This window comes from Ictalurus punctatus, chromosome 24, assembly GCF_001660625.3.
Source record: "Ictalurus punctatus breed USDA103 chromosome 24, Coco_2.0, whole genome shotgun sequence".
Lineage (NCBI taxonomy): Eukaryota > Metazoa > Chordata > Actinopteri > Siluriformes > Ictaluridae > Ictalurus > Ictalurus punctatus.
Window position 1 is genome coordinate 21,765,043 of NC_030439.2, and position 13,782 is coordinate 21,778,824.

At 39.6% G+C, this 13,782-nt stretch overlaps 1 protein-coding gene across 1 annotated transcript; it reads right to left on the reverse strand.

The window, feature by feature from the left end:
- Nucleotides 1-1,084: 1,084 nt before the first annotated feature.
- On the reverse strand, nt 1,085-10,379 carry LOC108257049 (keratin, type I cytoskeletal 13). The gene is made up of 8 exons (XM_017454449.3): nt 9,784-10,379; nt 9,371-9,453; nt 5,974-6,130; nt 3,669-3,830; nt 2,815-2,940; nt 2,561-2,635; nt 1,706-1,854; nt 1,085-1,497 (listed from the first exon to the last, which is right to left on the reverse strand). Exons 1-8 carry the CDS (start codon nt 10,324-10,326, stop codon nt 1,380-1,382), a joined length of 1,413 nt encoding a protein of 470 aa, XP_017309938.3. The 5' UTR covers nt 10,327-10,379; the 3' UTR covers nt 1,085-1,379.
- Nucleotides 10,380-13,782: the final 3,403 nt, after the last annotated feature.

The following is a 13,782-nucleotide window of genomic DNA, read 5'->3' on the forward strand; positions in this document are numbered from 1 at the left end:
GTAATGAAAGATGACTGGGTGAGCCAAACTTAAAAATAATGATGTGAATATATACAAGGATGAAGGTCAACTTAAACTGGATGCTTGGCGAGAATGGACCTGGAGATAAATGATCCGAATGATGATAGTAGCCAGGTGAGTGGCTGCATGGATGATCTGGCTGAAATGGAATAGAGGTATACACTGTGTTCCTGGTTGTGTACATGTTTGTCTTCATATACAGTCTTAGACCTGCCAACCCAAAGAGCAATAATGTGTAGTCCTCGTAAAGTACTAATGAATGCATTTTTGTTGTGTTTTTCTTTTCTGCATGTGTTGCAAGGCTAGTTGGGGTGTGGTCAGGGCTCCATGTACTGTTTTTATCCATATTGGGGTGGGAAGATGTGCCTGCGAAAGGGCCCAGGACTTACTAATCCATCCCTACCCAAGAATCAACTAAAACTGTGAAACTGTAATGTTTATGGCCCTTACATAAACAGCTGAACATTAACAACGTAGTAGAAATATGATTTTAAAACATTATTATCGATATTTATTAAGAAAAAACAAGCCAAACAATCAGTTTCATAGTGGAAATTTATGAATTTGCTTAGCAACATCTAATATTATATCCCGTTATTGAAGTTAAACTAGGAACACATGCTTTAATGCAGTGTAGTCAGTTACAGTGACATTATTTACAGCATTATTTAGCATGACTAGTTAACACTAAACCTCAGCTTTAATACAGAATTATATTAAGTTATGCCTTAAATAATATGTTAACAGTAGTTAACATAGTTACAGATGGATTACACACATCGTATATTGCTGAACTGACAGTTATGATTCTTTGATGTGTGTGTGTCTGTGCGTGTGTGTGTGTGTGTGAAACAGTAAACACAAACTACCATCATGATTGAAATTTTATCTTTATTACTTGAATGAAATGCTTAGTGAAATACATTCCATCATGACTTTGGTTGACGTTATTCAGCAGGTGAAAGCCCTCTCGTCAACCTTCTCTTCTGAGGTGGTATCTTCCGTAGAGCAGAGCTCTTGCTGGTAGCAACTTGTCAGAGATAATAGGCTGAGACGTATGCAATTGCAGTTAGAGTTATTTATTAAGGGGCTGACAGACAAATCCAAATCATTAGACAACTTCAGAGTCAGAGAACAAGCCATAGTCAGGCAATCAGCAAACAGCATTCAGAGGGAAAACAAGGAAACAATCAGATTCGATACTAGAATAACGATCACAGAAACGAAGGCTTAGTAAGTTCAGATGTAAACACAAACTGACCGTTACTTTGCAACATGCGTGGTGTGAAAGTCTCTTTGAATGTTTGAGTGACTGGGAACAGATGAGTGCATTCAGAAGTCTGGTGATTGTGAGTGTGTCAGCGGTAGTGGATTCTGGGAAGTGTAGTATGGGCCCGCCATGTCTGTGTCCCTAGGCCATGGAGCGTTTTAGGAAACGGAGTTCGTTGATGGAGTTGGCCTGACATAACTAAGGCACTGGTGGAACAGAAAAGGACAACAATGACGTTAGATACTTTACCTTGTTGTGTACATGATTCATTTGTGGACCGGGAATTTGCACATTCTTTTATCCATTCCAGCTATGTGGGCAAGAGTAAACAACTCTGAACTATCAGAGATACATTATATGGACAAAAAGAGGGACTTAATAAGATTTCATTTAATTTAATAGTATTTAATTTACCTTCCGCTGGCCCCTACATCCAGCAGTCTCCGGTACTCAGCGATCTCCAGCTCCAGTCTGGTCTTGATGTCGAGTAGCATCTGATAATCATGACCTTGGTGCTCAAGATCAGCACGAAGCTGCAGCAGTTGTTCCTCCAGACTTGTCACCTTTGTTTTGGAAAACATACAAATTAATTACTCATTTGATGCACTTTACATACGATGGCATGTTTCTACAAGTCACCATTGGTTAGGTGGTTTCTAAAATTCTCAGAAAATAGCAACTATTGGGATGTAGAAACTGGTTAATCGATAGTCCCGCCCATTTCACAGCAACACATGAATCCCTAATGCCTGGTATGTCTGGTCTTTATAACTGGTTGGTCACGTCGTCTACTGGACATATTTTAACATACACAGTGAATATGCATAGCATATATTGCATAGCATATAGGGGCAGTGGTGGCTTGGTGGTTAAGGCTCTGGGTTACTGATTGGAAGGTCGGGGGGTTCAAGCCCCAGCACTGCCAAACTGCCATTGTTGGGCCCTTGAGCAAGGCCCTTAACCCTCTCTGCTAGAAGGGGGCGCTATATCATGGCTGACCCTGCGCTCTGACCCCAACTTCCTAAACTGCGAGGGTTATGTGAAGAAAAAGAATTTCACTGTGCTGTAATGTATATGTAACCAATAAAGACTCATTATCATTATAAGTCAATTACAAAAATTCTAAAAAGCCCTGCTCTGTAGTGTCTGGGCTTTTATTATAACGTAAATCTATAATGTATATTATTTGAGCTTGAATTAATGTGCCATTTCTTTGAAACTTGTTTTTAAAGCAATAATGACTTTAAATGAGTGCTCATCATGGCTCACCTGCAGTTGGTATCCTGACAGCTGCGCTGCATAGAAATTCTGTGTCTCTGAAAGTTTTTCCTCCAAGGATTCTTTCTATGGTAAGACAATGTGGCAAGGTTTTATAAAATATTTATATTGTAAACACCTATACAATGTTTTTTTGTTTGCTTGACTACATTACACTATAAACAACCTCTTAGTTAACATTTGCTATATTCTGAGACTACAATCCCACCTGGCAATACATACAAAAGCTGATATGTAAATCTCACCACGGCCAGCATCGACTGGAGCTGGAGATCCAGACCTTGCACGGTGATTTTCTCCGTATTCATTTCTGTTTGGGAGGTCCCTGTGGTCTCTGTGCTGATAGCAGGGTCTTTTTTCAGGGTCTCCAACTGCCAATGGAAAACAGGAGTTATTGAGGTGGAACTCTTTATACATATGCATTTCGTTTTGTCTCTGTACTCTGTATTCTTTGAGCCTTGAAGTTACTGTATGTCGTAATGTTCTAACTGCAGAAGTGGAAAAATACAGAATGTGCACACACTCAGAATCACCAATGTTCAAGGACATGTGTGTCTGTGCTAGTTTGCTAGAGACTTTCTTTATACTCTTATCACATACAGTGGTCTTTAAAAGTTTGTGAGCCCTTTAAAATCTTCTGTATCTCTGCATAAATATGAGCTAAAACGTCATCAGATTTTCACACAAGTCCTAAAAGTAGATAAAGAGAACCCAGTTAAACAAATGAGACAGAAATATTATACTTATTAATTTCTTTATTGAAAAAATGAAATTTTTTCAATAAAGCACCCTTGGTAGCACCCTTTATTGAAAAAAAATAATTTCTTTATTGAAAATGATCCAATATTACATATCTGTGCGTGGTAAATGTATGTGCTTTCAGTATCTGGTGTAACCTGGAGCAAGAAGTTCATGTGAGGAAACTCGCCAACATCCCAGAGTTGAAGATGTTCTGTACTGAGGAACGGGATAAAATTCCTCCAAGCCGATGTGCAGGACTAATCAACAGTTACCCCAAACGTTTTCTGCAGTTATTACTGCACAAGGTAGTACTTTAAAAACAGGAGTTTTGATCATTTGTATACCAGGAGGAACCCACCTTGCCCTTGAACCAGCCCTCGAGCTCTCTCCGGTTCTTGAGAGCAACAGTCTCGTAGTAATAACGGATGTCTTGCAGGACGCTGGTGAGATCCTGCTGTGGTGCAGCGTCCACCTCCACGTTAATCTGTCCGCTCATCTGGCTGCGTGTTGCCACCATTTCCTTGAAATACATCAGAGTTTGAGGAGATGTTTAAGATGCTGTGCTCCTTAACTCACTTATCCATAAATGTGATTTAAATAAATACCAGTGATTGACTTCTGTTCAGTTCTCTCTCACAGAGGAAACTGAATAGCTTTTAAATATCATTAAGCAATTTTTTGATCATTAATTACAAATGATAAAATAAATAAATAAATAAATATGTAGTAACTTTCCCTTTTGTTTTAGTTATTAAAAATGATCAAAACATGACTCCGCCATTTAGTTAATCTTAAAAAAGATTTTTCTTTCTTTCTCTTTTCAGCTTTTAATGTATTTCCTTAACTGTTTTACTGTATTCTGTTCTTAGGGACGTGCACTCATAAGGAGGCAGCTCTTTTAGGAAATATTTTTATTTTAACTATTTATTAGTTTTTTGAATGCTGCCATCTTTTTTTTTTTTTTTGTAAAGCACTTTGAACTGCCTTTTGTATGAAAGGTGCTATATAAATAAAGAGTATTATTATTATTAGTCGTATTGTTATTATTATTATTATTATTATTATTATTATTATTATTATTACAATGCCCTCCACTAATATTGGCACCCTTGGTAAATATGAGCAAAGAAGGCTGAGAAAACTGTTTTTATTCTTTAACCTTTTGATCTTTTGTTAAAAATATCCACCAAAACAGTCTGCTCTCATGGACCTCAAACAATTGCAGGTTTATAAAAAATACAAATATAGGTGTACAACAATTATTGGAATCCCCATGAACTGAGAAAAATATATTTGAAGTATATTCCCAATGATATTTAAAAAATTTTAGTACACCTGGGTGACTAGGAACAGGAAATTGTTCAAGCATGACTTCCTGTTTAATAGGAGTATAAATAAAGGTAACACACAGGCCAAATTCCGTTAGTCATTCATAACAATGGGTAAGAGCGAGGAATGTAGCTGTGATGTGCGGCAAAAGGTTGTTGAGCTCCACACAATGGGCGTGTCTATATGAAAATAGCACAAGCACTGAAAATGCCCATTTCACCATCAGGGCAATAATTAAGAAGTTCCAGTCAACTGGAGATGTTATGAATCCAGTTGGAATTGGATGTGTGACTATATCATCTCAACACACTGTGAAGAGGCCAAAAAGAGAACTGCAGAAGTTAGTTGTGTCTTGGGGTCAGAAAGTCTCCAAAAGTACAATCTGAAGTCACCGACATCACCACAAGCTGTTTGGAAGGGTTTCAAGAAAAAAGCCTCTACTCTCATCCAAAAACAAACTCGAGTGTCTTCAGTGTGTAGACACTACTGGAACTTCAAATGGGATCGGGTTCTACGGTCAGATGAAACCAGAATAGAGCTTTTTGGTAATAAACACAGAGGTGGTTTTGGAGCACACAGAGAGGTGGCCGTATGGAAAAGTCCCTCATGCCCACGGTTAAATATGGAGGAGGATCTTTAATGTTTTGGGCTGTTTTTCTGTCAGAGCACCTGGACATTTTGTTAGGATACATGGCATCATGGACTCTATCAAATATCAACAGATATTAAATGAAAACCTGACTGCCTCTGACAGAAAGATTCAAATGGGCCGTGGTTGGATCTTCCAGCAGGACAGTGATCCAAAACATCATCAACATCAACACAGAAATGGTTTACTGACCACAAAATCAAGGTCCTGCCATGACCATCCCAGTCCCCTGACCTGAACCCCATATAGAAATGTGAAGGATCTGGAGAGGTTCTGTATGGAGGAACGGTCTCAGATCCCTCGCCATGTATTCTCCAACCTCATCAGCGTTATAGGAGAAGACTCAGAGCTGTTATCTTGGCACAAAGTATTGACTAAAAGGGTGCCAATAATTGTTGCACACCTAAATTTAACAAATATATAATTTTTTTTGGATAAACCTGTGTTGTATTTGTAATTGTTTGATATCCATGAGAGCAGAATATTTTTGTGAATTTTTTTTAACAAAAGATCAAAAGGTTAAACAATAAAGACAATTTTTCACAACCTTCTTTGCTCATATTTACCAAGGGTGCCAATATTAGTGGAGGGCACTGTATAGTACTTTGATGAAAACTTGTTTCACCACATTACCCTGACATTTCCCATACGTTTAGCATTTTGTTAGCTTGGATAGGTTTATCACCTCCTGATAGATCTTCTTGAGGTAGATCTTCTCCTCATACAGTGTGTCAATCTGCAGTGTGAGCTCTTTGATGCTCAGGTAGATATCATCCAGCAGCCTCTTCAGCCCAGCGATATCGGCCTCAAAAGTCTGACGCATGCCCAACTCATTCTCATACCTGTGTAAAGACATTGTGCCTCATTTATCAAGCTGATAATGTCCATAGGAGCATTTACACAAGATATTTGTTATTCATTAAAATACCATAATTTTGGAATAATGTTTGTATCCAACTCATTCCCATGTGATTGTACATTTATGCATAAGAACAATGATGTAAACCTCAATTAACTGGCTTCAAAATAAAGTAATTTTCAGTAAGTTACTGCATTTTTTCATATACTGGTATATATCTGTCTATATGTTAAAATGGCTCAGTGCTGTGCACCACTTTACTAGGTGACAGATCTTGGCTGAGTTTCCCGAAAATATTGCAACGTTAAGATAATCTTAACTGTGAAAGAGAGCATATGGTATAGCAAAACCAGATTTGTGATAACTTTGCAAATTTGTTAAAAAGGAAGAAACTGAAATATCACTCAGACTGTTTGCTATGACACTTGAAATGCAGCTCAGGTGCATCCTGTTTCTCTGGATCATCTTGTAGATGTTTCTACAGATTGATTGGAGTCCACCTGTGGCAAAGTCTACTGATTGGACATGATTTGGAGAGGCACACACCTGTCTATATAAGGTCGATGAGCTGTAAATGAATAAGAGAGCAAAACCCAAGCCATGAGGAGGTTAAAGGAACTGCAGCAGAGCTCAGAGACAGGACTGCGTCGAGGTACAGATCTGGGGAAGGCTACAAAAATATCTCTGCTGCATTGAAGCTTCCCAAGAGCTCAGTGGCCTCCATAATTCTTACATGGAAGAAGTTTGGAACAATCAGGACTCTTCCTAGAGCCGGCAATCCGGCCAAACCGAGCGATCGGGGGAGAAGGGAGAAATCCCCAATTAACAGTGTACAAACCTTGTCGGATCATACCCAAAAATACTTGAGGCTGTAACAGCTGCCAAAGGTGTTCAACTATATACTCCGTTATGGGTCTGGATACTTACAGTGGGGCGTGAAAGTTTGTGAACCCTTTTCTACATTTCTGAATAAATATGATATAAAACTTCATCAAATTTTCCTAAAAGTAGATAGAGAACCCAATTAAACAAATGAGACAAAAATATTATACTTGGTCATTTATTTATTGAGGAAAATTATCCAATATTACATATCTGTGAGTGACAAAAGTATGTGCACCCTTGCTTTCAGTATGTACTTTCAGTATGTGGTGTGAGCTCCTTGTGCAGTAATAACTGTAATAACTGCAGATAAACGTTTGGGGTAAGTGTTGATCAGTCCTGCCCATCGGCTCGGAGGAGTTTTATCCCGTTCCTCAGTACAGAACATCATCAACTCTGGGATGTTGGTGGGTTTCCTCACATGAACTGCTCCCTTCAGGTTCTTCCACAACATTTCTATTGGATTAAGGTCAGGACTTTGACTCGGACGTTCCAAAACATTATCTTTATTCTTCTTTAACCGTTCTTTGGTAGAACGACTCGTGTGTTTAGGATCGTTGTCTTGCTGTATGACCTGCTTTCTCTTCAGATTCAGTTCATGGACAGATGTCCTGATATTTTCCGTTAGAGTTCGCTGGTATAATTCAGATTCATTGTTCCATCAGTGATGGCGAGTCGTCCTGGTCCAGATGCAGCAAAACAGGTCCAAACCCTGACACTACCACCACCATGTTTCACAGATGGGTCCAAACTCTTTAGAGATGGTTTTGTGACCTTTTCCAGCCTAATGAGCATCAACAACACTTTTTTCTGAGGTCCTCAGAAATCTCCTTAGTTCGTGCCATTATACACTTCCGCAAACATGTGTTGTGAAGATCAGACTCTGATAGATCTCTGTTCTTTGGATTATCATCATGGATTATCATCCTACTGACTGAAAACACCTGACTCTAATTTCACCTTCAAATTAACTGCTAATCCTAGAGGTGCACATACTTTTACCCCTCACAGATATGTAATATTGGAGTATTTTCCTTAAAATATAAATAGCTTGTGTGAACAAGTAGAGGACAACTGAGGGACTCGTACACAACTATTACATGAGGTGCAAACATTTACTGATGCTCCAGAAGGCAACACAATACATTAAGAGCCAGGGGGATGTAAACTTTTGAACAGGATTGTTATTATTTTGTTTAAAGATCTTTTTTTCATTTAGTACTGACCTTCAGACTCTAAATATCATTACATGTGTCCCAGAAGGCAAAATAATAACAATTTACACCGATCATCCTGTTAAAAAATTTACGCCCCCCTGCCTCTTAATGTATTTGTTACATTCCGTGAACGTCTGCACCTTATGTAATAGTCATGTACGAGTCCCTCAGTTGTCCTCAGTGTGAAAGGATAGATCTCAACCTCACATAACTGCTGTTGGAAAGAGCTCAGATATGCAGAAGATGTTGCAGGTCCTGAAAGATTTTTCTGAAGAGCAGTGGGCAGTTTAACTGCTCAGGACAAACAAGGGACTCATGAAGAACTCTCACAACACATAAACACAGTCGTGGATCATTCAGCTTTCGAACAGGGTAATTTTTTATAAATTCAACTATTGCCTTGTGGACTTTATATAAACATATTTTATGTGAAATAGCTTATTCAGGACAGAACTAAATAAACAACAACATGGGATTTTTATGATCCGTCGTATTTTTTTAACAGTATTAAGATTTAGCAGATACTGCATGGGCACTTTTTTTTTCTTTCTTTTCTGCAAACTTATGGGCACAACTGTATATTATATATATATATATATATACACCTACATTTTTAACCTCAATTAATTAACTTCTTATTCATCCTTTTCTGTCATTTGGATTTTAACCTTTCCAGTTGCTGTTACTCTGTTAAATAATATATTTTTATTGCCTTAGACACGACTAAAAAATTAACTTTTAAGACTACACCTTTTTGCCCTTTACAGGTCATTTCAGCTCTGGGAGCTTTGTCTTTTATGGAGTTTTATGGACATCACCAAATGTAAATAAAATGTAAATCATGTGCTTGGTCATTTACGTGTGGTTGGCATTTATCAATGTGTGCATGCAAGTATGAAGAAAATCAGTGTTTCCAAAACTTTTTTAAATCTGGTGAAAATGTTTAGTTCAGTTTGGCTTGTGCAAATATTTGCACACAACTTTATGTAAAGACTGATAAATGAGGCCCGTTGTGTGTTAATTCCTTTAAAAAAAAAAACCCCTCTTTTTCCCCTCCTGTAGTGCATCTACAATATGATCTTTTCATGTAATACATCTACAATATGTTCTTCATGAAGTCTTACTTAATCCTGAAATCATCTGCAGCCAAGGTGACATTGCTAAGGATGTGATGGACTGCACCTCTGAACTGGATGGCATCAAGAATCTGAAAACATCAACCGAAAGACATAAAGTGAAACCATATGCAGTGTACTTGATCACCGTGCAGAAGACAAGGGAACTCATCAGCCAAGGTAACTGTGCATTTCTAGGATAAGTGTTCTCACCATCTACAAAACTACCATAACCTAAGAGTAAAGTACAAATACTTTCACCTGAAAAAAAGTATAACGTGATTAGACAAGGAGTGTGAGCCATTAACTTAGGTCTTGATTAAAACTCTGAAAGCAAGATGAGTGTTTTATGCACCACATTCTTCTCACACTATAAAACCTAAGCTAACTGCAGAAAAAGAGTTAAATTTTAAATGATTTACATTATCATGGAGCTCATTGATGGTAGACAAGGAGTCAGAGTAGTCCCGTTCAGTAGGTGTCCTGCTGTCCACAAAGTGACTGATCTTCAGCTCAAGCTCTGCATTGGCCGTTTCCAACAAGTGCACCTTTTTCAGGTAGGAGGCCAACCGTTCATTGAGGACCCTCATGGTGAACTTCTCATTGTCGAGGATTAAAATACCCGCTCCCCCACCAGCTCCTCCGAATCCAGAACCACCTTTGTACGCAGCATCACCTCCAAACCAAGCACCACCAATCCCACCACCAACTGCAGTAGAACTTGCACCAATACCTGAACCAAAACCTACACCAAGACCTGAACCAAGACCTAAACCAGAGCTGAAACCTCCACCAAGGCCTCCTCTATATGCACCAACCAACAAGGGCTGAGAGGAGTGGAAGATGCGAACCCCAGAGCCTCCTGCTCCACCATGGACACCTCCAGCCTGTATGCTGCTGCCCCGGATTCTTTCTCTGCCACCAGTGAGAAACAAGGATCCTGATGCAAAGCTACTGCGTTGCATGTTGATGGAGGCTTTTTGTTCTTACTTTGGAGAGTAAGTGAGGACTAGACATTCAATGGACTTTTATACCCTGTTGGAAGCTTCAAAGTGTAGCTGAACTGGTGATGTTCCCAAGGATTCGCTAATTGACTGTTATGTCATCTACCAAAATGAATCAACATTGTTTTTTTCCTCATTCCTTAAAGGTAGATTTTACTAAGTTCCTCAAGGTTAATTCTCACAGAAAAGAGACAATAATAATAACGTTTTATTTACTGACAATATTGTTTCATCTTCCCGACGGAGACACCTTTCTTGCTTAATAGTTTGAAAGGAGAGAAGGATCAGAGGCATGTAAATATATGAAATTTGCATCTCTTTGTAAATCCTGTGCCCATCTCACCTTCAAAAGAAACTTTTACACAGTCAACTAGTCACACAACAAAAAATTGTGGAAGCTTAGTTAAACCGGAGTGTGTTATACTCTGAGGAACAGAGATCAAATGCAAAGCTTATGTCTTTGATACGGACATGTCTTTTGGATGTCAAAGCTCCAACCTCGTGTTTTACAGATTATGAACACAAAGATTCTTGTATAGTACAGGAAATGTAATTAAAGATATAACTACAAAACATTGAAATCAAATGGGTATTATGCATTACACCACAGCACTGTCCAACTCTGGATTCTGATTAGTTACTGTCAGCAGTTCTGTCAGTAGTGCAGCTAAAACCACAGGATTACAGGACAGAGGAGTTTGCAGTTTCTCAGTGAAATGACAGGTCTGGTGCGCCTTATTTAGTAAGGTCAGTCAAGGGGCTGGTGACATCAAAATATTGCAGATTAAATCTGTGATAATAGCCAGCAAGCCCTAAAAACACTAATTTGTTACCCTTCCTTTTGGTTTGTGAAAAACAAGGGTCAAGCTACTTATCCAAGTTCCAAGTGTTGTTGTGCATAAACTTATGAATGATCTTCTTAGAGTTTAACCAGAACATCTGTCTGTGTGTGGTAAACACGGCTATAAATTCATTTGCCTCACAACAATCCAAAACAGATCACAGAGTATCCATGAAATTAACATAGTGCCTTGGTAAACCGTTTTGGGATTATAACTTGGGCGATCACTTGGAAGAGTGTCTCCACAAAACTGCACTGCTTTCTGGGTATCATGTTGCATAGTCCACCAGTACTGGAACAAAGCAGTACCCTCTCATGTTCTGTTCTTAAGGCAAGGTGACATCAATGACAATCCTCTCAAAGAGAATCCTTGATTAATATGAGTAGGTCCAATAGCACTTTGGGGTGGCATATATATAATCATTGGCATATACCACTACGAATGCCCAGACAATGCCAGGGATTATGATGAATCACCTGGAAAGATATTTCCTGGCAGCTGTTTGGTACCAACAACTGGGTAAGTTCTTGATTTATTTGAGCATCATGATACAACCTATCCTTGAAAAATAGAGGTAGTATAAGGCAGCTCCTAGCTCTACCAACTGACCATTGATTACTCTTACTCTGTTAAAGGCATGCCTCATCGTCTCAGCCCATAGGAGCTCCAAGGGGAAATCCTCATGGGAATCTGTACAGAGGGCAGTAAGGGCAGAAACCTCCTGAGCCCAAGATCTCCCTGGATTGGAGCATCTGTTGAAGGCTGAGGCAGCACTGCTCTGCTCAAACCCCACACCATGTCATCCTACTGCAGGCCCCATCTATCAGAACACCCTTTAAGAAGCCCAGAGAAACAAGAAATAATAAATAAATAAATAAATAAATAAAAATAAGTGTATTTTTAAAACCCAATGTCTTTGCTCAGATTTGCTCATTGGGTTTTAGCTTCAGGCACCAGGTGTGTCTGCTAACAGCACTAAAAGTGCTATCTGCTGACGTGGACGATAGTATGCCACATCAGATGAGAACTATAGTATTCAGTCTGTAATATCTGGAGAAGGTAGAAGATGATCTCCGCAAATGTCCACAATGACACTTCTCTTTTTCTACCCAGGAGGTAAACATAACATGCATCAAATTGTATTTAATGAAAGAAGGTGTACTAAGCACCCAAAGCAAACACATATTTTCAGATACAAGATGTCTTTACACTTTCTGTGGCATGGTCATGCTCTGATATGACGTGATGGACAGATATGCTTTGTTTGTGAACAACTCAGTCTTTTCAGAAAGCCACTACGGTGAATATGTAAAATTAATTTTGTGCTCATGATCAGGTGACACATTTGGCAAACTTTACATCGTGGCCTCTCTGCACTCGCCATCGTGGTCTCTCTGGATTCGCCATCACGGTCTCTCTACACTCGCCATCACGGTCTATCTAGACTCGCCATCGTGACCTCTCTACACTCGCCATCGCGGCCTCTCTGCACTCCCAATCGCGGTCTCTCTACACTTGCCCTCGTGGTCTCTCTAAAATCGCCATCACGGTCTCTCTACACTCGCCATCACGGTCTCTCTAGACTCGCCATTGTGACCTCTCTACACTCGCCATCACGGTCTCTCTGCACTCTCCATCGCGGTCTCTCTACACTCACCATCGTGACCCCTCTACACTCACCATCGCGGTCTCTCTACACTCACCATCGTGGTCTCTCTAAAATCGCCATCACGGCCTCTCTACACTCGCCATCACAGTCTCTCTACACTCGCCATCACGGTCTCTCTAGACTCGCCTTCGTGACCCCTCTACACTCACCATCGCGGTCTCTCTACACTCACCATCGCGGTCTCTCTACACTCACTATCGTGGTCTCTCTGCACTCGCCATCACGGTCTCTCTATACTCGCCATCGTGACCTCTCTACATTCGCCATCGCGGTCTCTCTACACTCACCATCGCGGTCTGTCTGCACTTGCCATCACGGCCTCTCTACATTCACCATCTCTGTATCTGTATACTCTGTCAGTTTGACATTACTTATAATACGGTACAGTCCTCTGTTCACAGTGCTTTCACCCTGAATCCACAACATAATAATAATGAATATGAACAGTATTTATGTAGCAACTTTCATTTCCACTACAATTTTAAAACTTATATTATGAAAATGAACCGACTATTGTCATGTAATTTCCCTTGTGCTGAATTCTCCGGCAGTGAAGTAAAAGTGCACACTTCCGGGTTGTCTAACTTTGTTCACTGTGTGTTTATTTTGGTTTCTGTCCTGTCTCTGCCTCTGTAATGTTATTGATTGTTTCCTAATGTCTCAGCTGTTCTGTGTTATGCCCTTTATGTTTAGTAAAGGGGACTTTAGCATAAAGTATTGTTTCTGTGTGTTGCTGCCAGAGCCATGCCAAGCCTTTGTTCATTGTCCTCATTTCCCGGTTTTTAATCCTGCTCTCGTCCTCATTTCCCTGTTTCTCGTCTATGCAGTTTATACCTGTCTGTACTTCGCCTGACCCACACCTGTTTTTGACTATGTTTCTGCCTATTAAATAAATAAATTTAAATT